We start from the raw sequence: 15454 nt of genomic DNA on the forward strand, positions 1-15454 counted from the left end.
AAGAACTAAAACCAACACTCTTCAATTTATTTCAGGAAATAAAAAAGAAGAAGTACCGCCAAACTCATTATATGTGGCCAATATTACCCTGATTCCAAAATCAGGCAACGTCACATCAAAGAAAGAAAACTTCAAACCAATACCTCTAATGAACATAGATGCAAAAATCCTCAATACAATTCTGGCAAATCGAATACAAAAACATATCAAAAAGATCATGCAACATAATCATGTGGGATTCCTTCCAGGATTGCAAGGTTGGTTCAACATATGGAAATCAATAAATATAATTCATGACATCAATAGATTTAAATATAAGGATCATATTATCATTTCAATAGAAGCAGAAAAAGCATTTGACAAAATACAGCACTCTATGTTCAAAACACTATAAAAACTAGGGATAACAGGAAAATAACTCAACATTGTAAAGGCTATCTGTGCTAAGCCCCAGGCCAGCATCATTATAAATGGAGGAAAATTGAAGTCATTCTCTCTAAAAACTGGAACAAGACAGGGAAGCATTCTTTTACCATTTCTATTTAACATAGTCCTTGAAACACTGGCCAGAGAAATTAGAGAGATGAGATAAATTAAAGAGATATGTATAGGAAAATAAGAACTTAAATCAACACTATTTGCTGATGATATGATTCTATACCTAGAAGACCCAAAAATCTCCACCAGAAAACTTCTAGAACTAGTAAAAAAAATTCAGCAAAGTAGCAGGTTATAAAATCAACACTCATACATCAAAGGCATTTCTGTATATCAGTGACAAATCCTCTAAGAAGGAAATAAGGAAAATTATGCCATTTACAATAGCCTCAAAAACATAAAATACTTGGGAATCAACTTACTGAAAGCACTGAAAGATCCATACAATAACAACTACAGAACCCTAAAGAGAGAAATCAAAGAATACCTTAGAATATGAAAAGATCTATCTTGCTCTTGGATAGGCAGAATTACTATTATCAAAATGACCATATTTCCAAAAACACTATATAGATTTAATGCAATTCTTTTCCTCATAGAAAAGAAAAAGCAATCATGAAATTCATCTGGAAAAATAAAAGACCCAGAGCAGCTAAAGCAATCCTAAGCAGGAAGTGTGAAGCAGGTGGTCTCACTATACCAGAACTTAAACTATACTACAGAGCAATAGTGGAAAAAAAAAAACAGCATGGTATAGGCACCAAAACAGACTGGTAGACCAATGGTACAGAATAGAGGACACAGAGAAACTACACTTATCTTAGACAAAGGTGCCAAAAACATGCATTGGAGAAAAGATAGCATCTTCAACAAACAGTGCTGGGAAAACTGGAAATTCATATGCAACAAAATTAAATTAATCCCCTATCTCTCACCATGCACAAAAGTTAACTCAAAATGGATCAAGGACATAGTAATTAAACCAGAAACCCTACATCTAATAGGAAAAAAGTAGGCCTTAATCTCCATCATGCAAGATTAGGCCCCAACTTCCTTAATAAGACTCCTATAGCACAACAATTAAAACCAAGAATCAATAAACGGGATGAAACCAAACTAAAAGTTTCTTCTCAGCAAAAGAAACAATCTGTGAGGTGAAGAGAGAGCCTACATCCTGGGAGCAAATTTTTACCCCTCACACCACACATCAGACAGAGCACTAATCTCTAGGGTATATAAAGAACATAAAAAGCTAAACACCAAAAAAACAAATAACCCAGTAAATACATGGGCCAAGGACCTGAACAGACACTTCTCAGAAGAGGATATTCAATCAATCAACAAATATATGAAAAAATGTTCATCATCTCTAGAAATTAGAGAAATGTAAATCAAAACTACTCTAAGATTTCATCTCATTCCAGTCAGAATGGCAGCTGTTTTGAAGACAAACAACAAGTGTTGGGGAGGATGTGGGGAAAAGGTACACTCATATGTTGCTGGTGGGACTGTAAATTGGTGCAGTCAATTTGGAAAGCAGTATGGAGATTCCTTGGAAAGCTGGGAATGGAACCACCATTTGACCCAGCTATCACTCTCCTGGGTCTATACCTAAAGGACTTAAAAACAGCATACTACAGGGACACAGCCACATCAATGTTTATAGCAGCACAATTCACTTTAGCTAAACTGTGGAGCCAACCTAGATGTCCTTCAATGGATGAATGGATTTAAAAAAAAATGTGACATATACACAGAATGGAATTTTACTCATCAATAAAAGAGAAAAAAGCCATGGCATTTGAAGGTAAATAGCATTGGAGAAGACAATGCTAAGTGAACCAATCCCAGAAAAATAAATGCTGAATGTTTTCTCTAATATAAGAAGGCTGCCTCATAGTGAGGTAGGGAGGGGGAGCATGGGAGGAATGGATGAATTCTAATTAGACAAGAGGGTGGTAGGGAAAGGGAGGGGGCATGGATTAGCAAGGATGGTGGACTGTGATAGTCAATGTTATCCAATGTACATGCATGAAGACATGAATTGGTGTGAATATACTTTACATACAAACAGAGGTATGAAAAATTGTTCCATATGTGTCATAAAAATTGTGATGCATTTTTTGGTCATATATTTAAAAAAATAAAACAGATTTAAAAAAAACACAAATATAAACACACAGGGACACAAAGATTAACACGTGTACTGTGCAGCCTGACCTGAGATAGGTGGGGAGAGAGACATTCCTGACTCCGTAAGAGAAGAGCATGGGATGATCTGAGGCAGAAGAGACCTCCAGATTCTTCATAATTGGATCCAGGGAGATGCTGATCACCTGGAGAGAAACCATCCACTGTCCTATGCTGCTCTGAAGGGGGCACCTGAGGTCCTGTGTGCTGAGTGCCCCCTGCTGGCCCTAGGCGCCCTGCAAGAGGTTTGTGTCTGGGCTTACACTGAGGTCTCCTCACTGTGTCTCTAGTGCAGTAATAGGTGGCTGTGTCCTCAGTTCTCAGACTGCTCATTTGCAGGTACAGTGTGTTCTTGGAGTTCTCTCTGGAGATGGTGAATCGGCCCTTCACAGAGTTGGCATAGTTTGTTGTACCACCACTTGGGTTAATTTCTCCAACCCACTCCAGCCCCTTCCCTGGAGCCTGGCGAACCCAGTGCATCCAGTAGTTACTGAAGGTGAATCCAGAGGTTGCACAGGAGAGTTGCAGGGAACCCCCAGGCTGCACCAGGCCTCCCCCAGACTCCACCAGCTGCACCTCACACTGGACACCTGCAAACACAGAGGCAGCCTGGTCAGGACACTGGCACTCATCCACTCTCTCTCTCACTCCTGTCCACTCACACACTCAGGGTCTCTGGTTCTCCATTCATTACCTTTGAAAACAGCCACTAGGAAGACCCAGCTGAGCACACTCTCCATGGTGAGCAGCTGTGTTCAGTCCTGATCACTGAGTGGGCTGAGCTGGGAGTCCAGGGCTGGGCTCCTGTGCAGAGCTGCAGGGTCAGGGGGGCTGGTTTTCATGAGCAGAGGGAGGCCCTATTTGCATGTCCTCCTGCTATATAGCAGCTCTGGGTGGAGGCCCAGGTACAGCAGCACTGAGAGCAGATGGGAGTGTCATGGGGCAGCATGGTGGGCAGAGGAGAATTCAGGAAGGTACAATTGCTTCTGTTATGATCTTATTGAACATAATCTTAATTTATTTAATATAAATACAAAATCATATGATGGAGGTATCAGTGTTAACACCCTGATGCAAATGTAAAATAATATACAGAAGAATGAGTGCTGGTTCACTGTCCAACAGCTCGTGTGTGACAAGAGTGACCAAGTATCTGGGCTTTTGCTCTCACCCGGGACACAATGGCTCCTCTGACCCTCCTCCAGCTCCCAGATGCACACACCTGGTGAGATCCTCAGAACCGTCCTGCATTGGAAATGTGCTGTGTGTCTTCTCCCCTCTGCTGCCACCTGCTCTCCAGGGAGGCATCCAGCTGAGGGCCTCAGAGGCTCCCTGCAGGGGGAAGGCTGTGCCTCCCTCTGAGGGCCTCCTTCAGCTCAGGAGCATCCAATTGGCACAGAGCCCTCATCTGCACATGCTGCTTCCATCCGTGGTGCGCACAGGGTGCAAGTGTGGGCAGGGAGAAACCCAGTCTCTGTTCTTATTTTCAGTTGTCATGAGCTGTGTCCACAGGGGGCCACATATATGCAACTCTTGTGAGGGACCTGGGAGAAGGACCAGCCAGTGTCTACACAGGCTTGGTCTATCTAATATCTCATCTGTGATCCAGGCCCCCTGTCCTCCTCCTGTGCCCTTAAGACCCAGGGGAAGCAGGGACTCTCTGTCTGGATCAAGTGTCTTGGAATCTTCCTAGAATCACAGCCACATGCCCTCAGTACTGCTGCCCTGTCACTCTTCACATGTCCACATGGTTCCAGAATGCAGAGGACAACTGAAACCCTGGTCCTGGTCACCTGGATTGCCCTAGGGCTGGTAGAGTCTTCCTGACACCCTGAGCCTCAGTGTGACACAGCACCACTCAGGGGGTCCAGCCCCGTCTGCCTCTCTTTGCCTCCTGCCTCCTGCCATGTGGTGCTGCAGCCTCAGGAGCCCTGGTCAGGAGCAGCACCTGGGTCTTTGCACCCTGGTCTCCAGAACTTGCTGCAGCACAGCTCTCTCCTTGTGAACTCTCAGCCTCAGGAGCTGCTCAGAGCAGCACAAACTGGACTCAACCACACTGGTGCTGGGGCCTGAGGTGGTCATAGTGAACATCTAAAGGTGTGGACACAGCCCTGTGACTGGGTAAAGGGTTGGTTTGTGCTTGCTATCATCTGGGACCTGAAGTAGTCACCAAGGAGCTAACCTGGCAGCACCCATGAAGTTCATTCTGCAGGCACACAGGGTGCCAGATTGTGGAGATGGGTCATTCTCCAACTGCATTCCAGGGGATGCCCTGGGTCGGCCTCGGTTAAGGCAGAGCTTTGTAGGTGTGGTCCCTAGAGTCCCCATATGCCATGCTAGTGGAGCCTGGGAGCATGACCTTTAAGGCCCAGCAGTGTTGGTCAGCCAGCTGCAGGGCCAGAGTGGAGAGTAGCAGTCAGGCTGCCCAGCGCCTGTGCAGTGTGGCCTGAGGTCAGCAGAAACATGGTGTGGGTAGCCTGAGGCTTGGGGACAGGACCTCTGCCCAGTGTGCACATTAGGTGGGAAGTGAAGTATATGAAGCCTGCCCTTAACTAAAGTTCCATGTGTTTTGAGGACCTTTTCATGATCACCAAGTTGTCCTTTAAATGAGATGTGGAAAATATGCTGTCCCCAGGGGAAGAATAAAGTTAGACCACAGGAATGGCATCCTGTCCCTACTGGCTCTGGGAATGGCCCTGGAACACATGGACCTAGCTGAAATGGGTAAGGCAGAGGGAGACCATCACCACACCATCACTCCTGTGGGGAAGCTACTGCAGCAGGTCCTGGGAAGAGAGAGGACAGTGGCCTTTGGAGATGGGAAGGTGCAGGGAGGGCGAGGGTGAGGATGGGTGATGAGGGCCACGTGCAGAGAGGGCCTTGTCTTGGGGCTCTGCAGCTCACAGGGCACCTGTGGCCCACAGCCAGGCTGTGCTTCATAGTGACTGGGGCAGAACAGCTGGTGGGCTCCCCTCACCAAGAAGGGACAGGTGATGGACAGCTGGGTGTGCACAGCCTAGGACCCATCATGGCGCCTGGGACCCCTGTGTCAGGGTGTTGTCCTCTGCCTCACTAGAGCTAGGTTTCAGTGTAAGTATGAAAATACAGCTGGAATGACCAGCTGTTGACTGATGGAGAGAGATGCTGACATTCTTAGTGATGTTGGTGATCAAGCACCCTCACATGAGAAAGACAATAGCATACAAGGTATCAGTACTTTTCAGGTCCTTTAAAATGTATTAATGTCTCAAGTCATATGTCTGATTTATATAAGACCAAATATTATACTCAGAAAAGCAGGCTTAAGCAATCAAATATAGTGTGTCTGCAAATGAGGGGCATCATGTTTAGGTAAAGTGATCCTGCACCTACCTGGAGCTGGAAGAAGCTGAGTGAGACCCCCAGGACATAAGTTCTAATGTGTCCTGAAGAAAAGGAGACAGAAACCAAACCATTAGGGAAAATTAACCCATCAGAAAATGCCACCCAAATGCAGAAGCGATATGTTTTTTGTTAATTAAGACACCAACATTTGTACAGTGTACAATTATTAATTAGGCATTTATAAGGACATCATAGCCACACAACAAAGGAAACGCATTGTATTTGCATTTGGTATGACAAAACATATATAATAAATCGAGGAGATGATGACAGGTAGAGAAATTTAAAATATACAAGATACAGAGGAAATATTGCTCTGCTAGAAAATTATGTATGCATCTATAATTACATCAAAACAAACCACAAAAAATTTATTTTTATCATGTACAAATAAAATAATAAAAAATAAAAACATGAAATTATTAATGATAGAAATAGAAGTGACAAACATTGTTACAAAATTTAATATTATGAAATTTCATATCTAAAATCAGTGCCTAGCTCTCATCCAGCACATATTTTTAAAATACTCTCAGTCATTTAATATTCTGAAATGAACCAGGAGTACCTTTGACAACCTGTATATAAACATTGCCACTGCTCATCCTCACCCAGGCTGGAGCTGGACTCAGGACAGTGGGCACTGACATGAGCAGGGAAAAAACCCAGGTGTCCCTCTCTGTGACCCTGCAATGCAGCCACAGTGGCTGGAAACCCAGGCAGGCTCCATGCTGCCTCCCAGATGCTAGGTGTCCTGGGGCTTCTCAGGCTTGGAGGCAACCCACAGCAAGGTGGGGTCACAATGTCCCTGGATACAGTGTGTCTTCAGGGTCCTGAGGCCAGTGGCAGAGCAGACCTACAGTTCCCACAGTCCATGCTTTATCCTGGGTCTTTGCCAAGGGATCCCCTTTCTCCCCAATATCTCACTCAACTCACCCCTGTGCACAGGCCATGTGCAGATGCAGGAAGAGTGGGTACCTTTGACTTTGGGGGCCTGGCTGTGGGGTGTGGATGTCACCGAGCTCATGGTGATGGAGGCAGCTCACACACAACAAATTTTTATTTGTTTTAATTAGTTATACATGACAGTAGAATGCACTTATATACTTTGGTGTATCATACATAGATGGGATATAATTTCTCACTTTTCTGAGTATACATATTGTAGAATCACATTGGTCATACAATCATATACAAACATAAAGTAATAATGTCTGTTTCATTCTACTATCTTTCTTATCCCCAAATCCCCTGCCTTCCCCTCCTTTAACTTCTCTCTACCTAATCGAAGGTAACACTATTCTTTTTTTTTTGTTTGATTTTGCATTACAATTTTAATACACATATATATCACAATTTTTGTATCTCTCTTTATATATAACGGATGTTGACACCCAATTCAAGTCTTCATACATGTACTTTGTATAATGATGTCCATCACATTCCACCATCCTTGCTAATCCCCTGCCCCCTCCCTTTCCCTCCCACCCCTCTTTCCTATCTAGAATTCATCTAATCCTCCCATACTCTCCCTCCCAATCCCACTATGAGTCAACTTCCTTATATCAGAGAAAACATTATGTATTAGTTTTTTAGGGATTGGCTGACTTCACTTAGCATTTTCTTCTCCAACACAATCCATTTACCTGCAAATGCCATGATTTTGTTCTTTTTTAATGCCAAGTAAAATTCCACACATCAGATAGAGCACAATCTCTAGGGCATACAAAGAACTAAAAAAGCTAAACACTGAGAAAACAAATAACCCAATCAATAAATGGGCCAAGGACATGAATAGATACAGGTCACTAAGGGTGAGGGAGGAAGGACAGAAATTTGGTGGAGCCAGGAGTGAAGTAAGCAGATGTGAATGGCCAGTTCTGGACACGTGTGATTCCTGCACATGTAGTGTGTTCCACAGTGAGTTTCTCATGTAGATATGCATACACATAGTGATAATTTAATTAAAAAGTATAAAAATATGGAATAAAACTTAGGGGGGTAAAGTAACTGAGGAGTAATGGAGGAAGGACAGAGGAGGTCCTGGGACAGACCAAGGGCTTTTATATTCAATGAATGAATGTGATAATGTCAAAATGTATCCCAATCAATATATGTAAGATGCACTATTTTATTTACAATATTATTTAAAATAAAACACTATTTTAAAAGAAAAAATCACAGAAACAGGATAATTACCTTCAGACAAATAAAAAATAAGCATAGACCACAAGGCCACAGAGCTCCCCTGGAAAGCTGGTAAACAGAGAGGCCCCCATATGCAGGAAACCAGCCCTCAAACCCACTGTGCTCTTGCTCCTGGCTGACCCTGAGCTCCCTGTGTGCTGTACTCCCCCTGCTGGCCTTGGGTGCCCTGCAGGAGGTTTGTGTCTGGACTCACACTGAGGTCCCCTCACTGTGTCTCTAGCACAGTAATAGGTGGCAGTGTCCTTGGTTCTCAGACTGCTCATTTGCAGGTACAGGGTGTTCTTGGAGTTGTCTCTGGAGATGGTGAGTAGGCCCTTCACAGAGTCAGCATAGTTTATGTAAAGACTACGCTCACTAATGAATGAGATCCACTCCAGCCCCTTCCTTGGAGCATGGCGGACCCAGTGCATCCAGTAGTCACTGAAGGTGAATCCAGAGGCTGCACAGGAGAGTCGAAGGGAGCCCCCAGGGTGCACCAAGCCTCCCCCAGACTCCACCAGCTGCACCTCACACTGGACACCTGCAAACACAGAGGCAGCCTGGTCAGGACACTGGCACTCATCCACTCTTCCTCTCACTCCTGTCCACTCACACACTCAGGATCTCTGGTTCTCCATTCATTATCTTTGAAAACAGCCACCAGGAAAACCCAGCTGAGCACACTCTCCATGGTGAGCAGCTGTGTTCAGTCCTGATCACTGAGTGGGCTGAGCTGGGAGTCCAGGGCTGGGCTCCTGTGCAGAGCTGCAGGGTCAGGTGGGCTGGTTTTCATGAGCAGAGGGGTGCCCTATTTTCATGTCCTCCTGCTCTATAGCAGCTCTGGGTGGAGGCCCAGGTAGGGAAGCTCTGAGAGCAGATGGATGTGTCACGGGCAGCATGGTGGACAGAGGAGCATTTAGGAATTTCTTCAATTTGTTCTTGTTTTCCATTATCTTAATTTATTTACTAAATACAAAAAAAAATCATATGATGGAAGGTTCACTGTTAATTCAATGGTCTAAATGTAAAATTACACACAGAAGCAGGTGTGTTGGTTCAATGTGTCCAGCAGATCATATCTGGCAAGAGCAAGTTGAGTATTTGGGCTTTGCTCTCACTATGAACATGACTGCCCCATGGTGGATACACGTAGTGAGGTCCTCTGACTTCCATTTCATGGATGATCCCACACTTGGTGGGAGCTGGGCTCACTCAGGCTGGAGCAGACTGTGGGCTGGACTATCTCAAGGGCACAGGTGAGGCCCTGGCGTGTGACCCCCTGACTGATGTCAGGCCATGTGCAGGACAGGGAGGGGCAGAGAGGGGCAGTGCAGGCAGAGCTGGGGCTTTGCACTTTGGCCAGGAGAGCAGCACACTTGTGGTGCTGCCCAGGAGCTGTGGCCAGGAGGGGGAGGCCCGAAGCTCCACTGGGAGCAGCCCAGGGCTTTGCACCCAGAGGATGGAGGGTGTTTTCAGGATACAAGGGATCAACAAGGCCCAGCTTCCCCAGCTCAGAGGCAGAGATGAAGACCTGAAAGACCCTCCAGGGCAGGGCCTGTGGGAGAGAGCTCTGGGCTCCTGACCCAGGACTGCCCAGGGCATGGTTTCCCCTGTTCAGCCAGCAAGGGGCCCAGAGGTTCCCAGCCCTGGTTCAAGGGAGGCCAGGACCTGCTCCCTGCTGAGGGTGACCTTGTCCTCAGCCACACCATTCTGGCTTTGCAGGTGGCAGACTGTGAGAGCTACAGGGTCATAGAGGCTTACATGGATACTTGAAAGGAAGGGCTGGGAGGTCAGATGGTGTCAGGGTCAGAGCCCCTGATGGCAGCCCTGGCAAGTAATGCATGGGGCATTGAGATGAAGCCAGTGTTGCTGTGGAGACCCCTGGATCAGAGGAGGCAGCATTGAGCAGCAGTTGCTCAGGAAGTTGCAGGCCAGGCTCACTAAGCAGGAGGCCAGGGGGCTATGTCCAGTTTGGCTGTTTGGTGGGGCTGCTGAGAGCCCTCCATAAAAGTTGGGAGAATGGAAGCCCTCTTTGATTTTAAGGCCTACAGTAGGATTTTCCTGAATCTTTTGGAGTCTGTGGACTGGACTTCTGAGCTAAGCTGAAGTATTTTTTGCCTTTAGGGACTCAAGGATGAGGACTGAATATGTCCTGCATTATGAGATGGACATGAGAGCTTTGTGTCCAGGGAGAGAACAATTAATGTGCATAATTGTCCTCTCAAAATTCCATGTGCTAAGGTTGTTCTTCAGCCCCTTGAGTTTTGGGTAAGTGGGGATCCCTTAGGACATTGGGACTCATGGAATATCTGTCAATCACTGTGAACAGGCCCTGCAAAGGGACTGTCAGACCCCATCTCTGCTTCCCTCCCTTTGGAGTCCTTCAAACTAGGTGAGTGGCTGTATCCACAGTGGGCTCTCTGCATTTCCCCTGGCACACCCAGGAAAGGTGTGAATGCAGTGGACTCCTCTCTTCATGGACTAGAGCATTGGAAGTCAGGAGCCAAAGGAAAGCTCCTCTTCATGTGTTGATGGCCTCAGGCATTTGCCACAGGGGTGCACAGCTGAGGAACCCAATTTAGGTTACAGTGCTAGGAGAAAAGGCCAGGCCTGAAGGACAGACTCTTCCTGGCCTCAGTCTCCTGTCCATGTAAGAAGCTGGCCTCACAGGGCAGATCTGGACAGTGGCTGTGGTGGTGAGCAAGGTCAGGAGAGGGAGGGGCTGAGACAAGAGGCACATGACCATGGCTGACACAGGAGCACTTGTCTGTTGTCACCCAGAGGGTGGCTGTGGGCAGCACGCTCCACCTTCAGACCAGCAGAGCCAGCAGGAGGGATCAGGAGGGCTCTTCTCCCAGGAGGGAGAGTGTGGGATGATGGGTGGACCACGTGTCCTCAGCTGACCAACAGGCCATGCTCAGGCACCCAGACCTCTGCTCCTGCCTCCCCAGGATTGTCCAATGGTGCAGCAGGGGTTGGAAGTCCTCAGACCACGAGGACAGGCATGAGGCCCTCATTCTTAATCAGAGACACAGAGTCCTGCATGCAGCTGTCCCTCTTGATGAGAACACAGCAGACTGAGCTTCAGATGAGGGTAATGACTCTGATGCTTCCATTCTCCAAAGGCCCTTGAGTTGTGCAGACTGCAGTCTACTTTCAATTGTGTACAAGTGGTGTTTGCCTCTCAGAGAGATTCATAAGAATGAGATGAAGAAAACATGTACTTATAAATGCAGGAAAATTTAACAAAGAGTCTGTTCTATGCCAGGGGCTTGGACATTCCCCAGGTCCTCCACAGCAGGTGCATTGCAGGGTCTCTGAGGTTCTATAAGGTAGAGAAGGAGAGGAAACCCCACAGGCCTACAGGAAGCCCCTCACTCCCAGCTTCCTCTGTGCACCTGCTCCTTGGTCCCTTCCTGTCCCTCATGGTTCCCCAGTGCACCTGCTTGTCCTGAGCTCCACCCCTGGTCTGAGTTTCCCAAGTTGCTCCTGATTTTCTGCTACTGATTCTGATTCCCTGATGGTCCTGAGCTCCCTGCTGGTCCTAATGTCCCTGCTTGTTCTTCACTACCAATCAGGGAGGATTGTGCTTAGGTTCACCCTGAAGTACTCTTGAAGTGGTACCTCCTTTCTCCACTGAAAAGTCTTAACTCTACCTCTCCAGAAATCTTCACCTAGACTGATTTTAGGACTGTCAGCAAAAGAGTCTCTGCAAAAGAGTTCTATGTAGATAAACTTCCTATTTTTGTGTCTCCCTGTTTACTTGGCCACTGGCCGAGAAGATATCAGCACTCCAGGTGCTGGATACCTCTTACTAGTTTTTCACAAACATATCCACTATAGTACTTTGAAGAAATGTGCAAACAAGGCCCCTGGCCTTGAGCTGAGCTTCACAGAGATGTCTACACTTTTAAGATAAGAGAAGTTATCAAGTTGGCTCCATGGTAACAGTTGGCAGGGGGAAAATAAAAAGGGGAGAAGAAGCTCCCCCCTTCCCAGGTGTGGTCCTTGAAGAGTTCACTTGCCCAGAACAGTGGGAAAAAAAGCTGCTTTTATGTGAACTTCTGCAAACTGTGAACTTCTGAGCCCCTCCCCTTACACACTGGGTATAAAACTCTGAAACTATCTGAACTCAGGGTTCAGGGGATTGATTGATTACAGCAAAAGCTGTGCCCTCTGAACCTGGCTGCAGCCAAATAAAACTGTTTCCTGCTATCGTCGGTGCCTTGCCTCATTTGTCCCTACAACACCGTCACTGTGGTCCTGCACAGTCATACACAGCCACGTCCTTGTCGGTCACAGATCTCAACTGTAGGGAGAACTGGTCCTTACATGGTCTCTGCACATGGAGACTCCACTCTTCAGGGAGGGGTTATAAGTTGTGCCTCCATTACCATCAGTGAGCCCCATTCACAGCAGCCCCACCCCAGGAGGCTGATGGATGAACCTCCAGCAGTAACCACTGGTGATGGAGAATCCAGAGACATCCAGGTTAGGGACAATGTCTTGGAGAGCTCACCACCTGGGTCCTGTCTCCTGTGGCTGCACCTGGGAGAGGACCCTGGGGACAGAGAACCAGAGTGAGTCATGAACTCAGATGTAGCTGCCCCAGGTCTTCTTCCCTGAATCCCTGAGACCTCACATCTGGGAGCCTCCAGAAAAAGGAAGTAGGACCAGGATGTTCCACGTTCCCCAGAGCATGTTCCCATCCTAGAAAACCCCTTCCAGCTGGAGAAGACCCTGAATGTGAGTGAGCAGGTCTGTGGTTCAACCTGGGGCCTCATTGTGCATCTGCTGTGGGGAGACATGTGTCAAGGATGTGGAGGGAGGGCCAGACACCTTTCTTTGGGGGAGACTGCTGGCTGCACCCTCAGGAAGGTCCATCAACTTCCTGGGGTGCATGTCACCAGGTCCAGGGAGCCCTCATTCTAAAGCGATATGTGGTGGGACTTTCCAGGGAGCAGGATGTATCCACACATGACAGAGGGCTTTGGGACCTGGTGACCAGGCTCACCTCCCAGAGGACATAGGGTAATGGCTGTGTGTGTGTGTGTGTGTGTGTGTGTGTGTGAACAGATCACAGAAATTCAGGCTATACACACCTATATCTTACCCTAAGTTACAGAATTATGATTCTAATACATGTGCAGTCACCATAAGCTCATGTTCAGCTTTGGGGTTCCAGAGTTTGATGGAACATCTGAATGTTGCAATCTATGTCATTCAGAGCAGATTTCCTTAGACCCAAGGCTCATCAGGTGCTGGAAGACTTTGGGTGACTCATGACTGAGCTCCACATTTCTCCATGTACCTTGCTCTGGACTGTGTGGTGACAAGGACGTCCCTGGGAGGGTTGGTGCTCACAAGCTGCACACACTGTGATTCAGTGGGGTGTAGACCCTGCTCACCTGGGTCCACTCCTAGCACTGTGGGCAGAGCACTCAGGCCTGGTTCTTGCCTTTTCCTGTGGAGAGACGAGGTCCTGCAGGGACAGCTGGTCCTGTGGATTCTGCCCTTGGTGGGGAGTCATTCTGTGACTTGCCCTCCATGGCCACATGTCACTGAGTCCTGGATTGTGGTGAGATCTCCTGAGAGTGGTGGTGGCACACAAAGCCCAGCCCAGCCCTCCTCACCATGAGACCCTGAGGAGGTGGACTGCACATGTGACCTCCAGTCTGGAAAGGCACACATTGGGGATTGCACCAGGAACTCTGTGTGTCATCTTTTAGCAGGGAGCTTAGGAATACAATATTGTCCTCTACTTTTACTGCCATGATTCTCTTTTGGACACTTAAATTGTCTCTTTGACCTTCATCAGGGAGCCCACAAGGTCAGCTGCTCTGCTGTTGCCCTGACATGCCACAGCTATCATTTGGGCACAGATGACTGCACAGAACCCCAGCCTGTGCCCTGTCACATGCATCTACTGATATAGGTTCAGGATTCTCTGAAGGTCCCCTTCTGGGCATTTTTTTTAATGAGCCACGTTGGAAGCTGAGTATCAGCTTTAGTTTAGATATGAGGTGCTCCAACCCTCTTGTGTGAGACATTGGAAGAATTTGCAGAGGTGACAGGATCAGATCCTGAAGGTTGGGATAAATCAGTGGATTAATGCACCAACAGGGATTGAGTGGGTTTGGTAAATGTAGACAGTTAGGGTGTGTCTGTAGGATACAGGTCCCTAGAGGCATTTATATTTAGGGGTTTATTTTTGATTACTGGAGTGTTATTTTGATGTGGGGAGTGCTTCTCTCTCTCTCTCTCTCTCTCTCTCTCTCTCTCTCTCTCTCTCTCTCTCTCTCTCCCTCCCTCCCTCTCTCTCTCTCTCACTTTTCAAGACACTGTCCTGAGCAGCTTTTCTTCTCCCAACACCTCTGTCATGATGTTCTGCATTAACTGTGTCCTGAGCAATGGAGTCTTATGGTGGTGCACTGAGTCATTTTTATCCCACACCATGTTCTTGACAGGTATTTTGACCTCAGGAATGCAAATATTCACTAAAATAGAAATAGGAATCTATAAAAGGTGACTCTGCAACTAACCTGGTTGTGTGGTTCAGAAGCTTTTGGAGCTTTTTGGTGTTTGTGGAAGATTATAGAAAGATTTACAAACACTCACTGGAAAAGTGTCAGACCACTGTGTGTGAGTTTGATACAGGGAGGGGCTTATGGTGGGAGCTGAGGAGACCATAATTCTGCCACAGAATTGCCTACTTTCCCCCATGTCCTGATTCCTCTTGTGAAGCTGGTTTAAAGGGATGGACTTGTTAAAATAGCAGAGGGACTTTCAGGACAGCACAGTCTTCAGGCAGAGGCATGGAGAAGGCTGCCTGGTTTTAGCCATTTAGTGTGATAATGATGATGAGGAGGAGCAGAAAGGTGTGGAAATCCTGCAGTACAGCTAGAAATGTGTGAGTGTAACTGAGGCTAAAGAAACTGGGGTTGTTCAAGACCACACTGTCATTAGGGAAATGTTAAATACTCTCCCTGGAAACAAGATAAAAGACGGCTTTACAGCACCTCAGACATTGGCAGGACCACCCCCATCTCAGGCTCAAGGTGAGAAGAGACCATTGGACACTCTGCTTGCACAGGGGGAGTAGAAAGTCGTTTCACCATTCTCAGCCACCCAGGCAGGCAGAGGCCACTGTGGCCATGGTCCCAGGAGGCCAGGTCACTGCTGGAGATGGTGGCAGACCTGGGAGCCAACCACATGGTGCAGGTTCTGCAGGATTGCTGGATACTGGAGTTAGGGA

At 47.1% G+C, this 15454-nt stretch overlaps 1 gene segment (V, D, J or C); it reads right to left on the reverse strand.

Annotated features, from left to right (window-relative positions):
* Nucleotides 1-2855: 2855 nt before the first annotated feature.
* LOC124098429 (immunoglobulin heavy variable 3-74-like) lies at nucleotides 2856-3451 on the reverse strand. The segment is given in 3 exon segments: nucleotides 2856-2864; nucleotides 2908-3218; nucleotides 3323-3451. Coding segments are annotated over 3 exon segments (366 nt in total).
* Nucleotides 3452-15454: the final 12003 nt, after the last annotated feature.

The sequence above is a fragment of the Marmota monax genome, unplaced genomic scaffold (assembly GCF_021218885.2).
Source record: "Marmota monax isolate L192 unplaced genomic scaffold, Marmota_monax_Labrador192_F-V1.1 WCK01_AAM20220418_F8-fsc00499, whole genome shotgun sequence".
Classification (NCBI taxonomy): Eukaryota; Metazoa; Chordata; class Mammalia; order Rodentia; family Sciuridae; genus Marmota; species Marmota monax.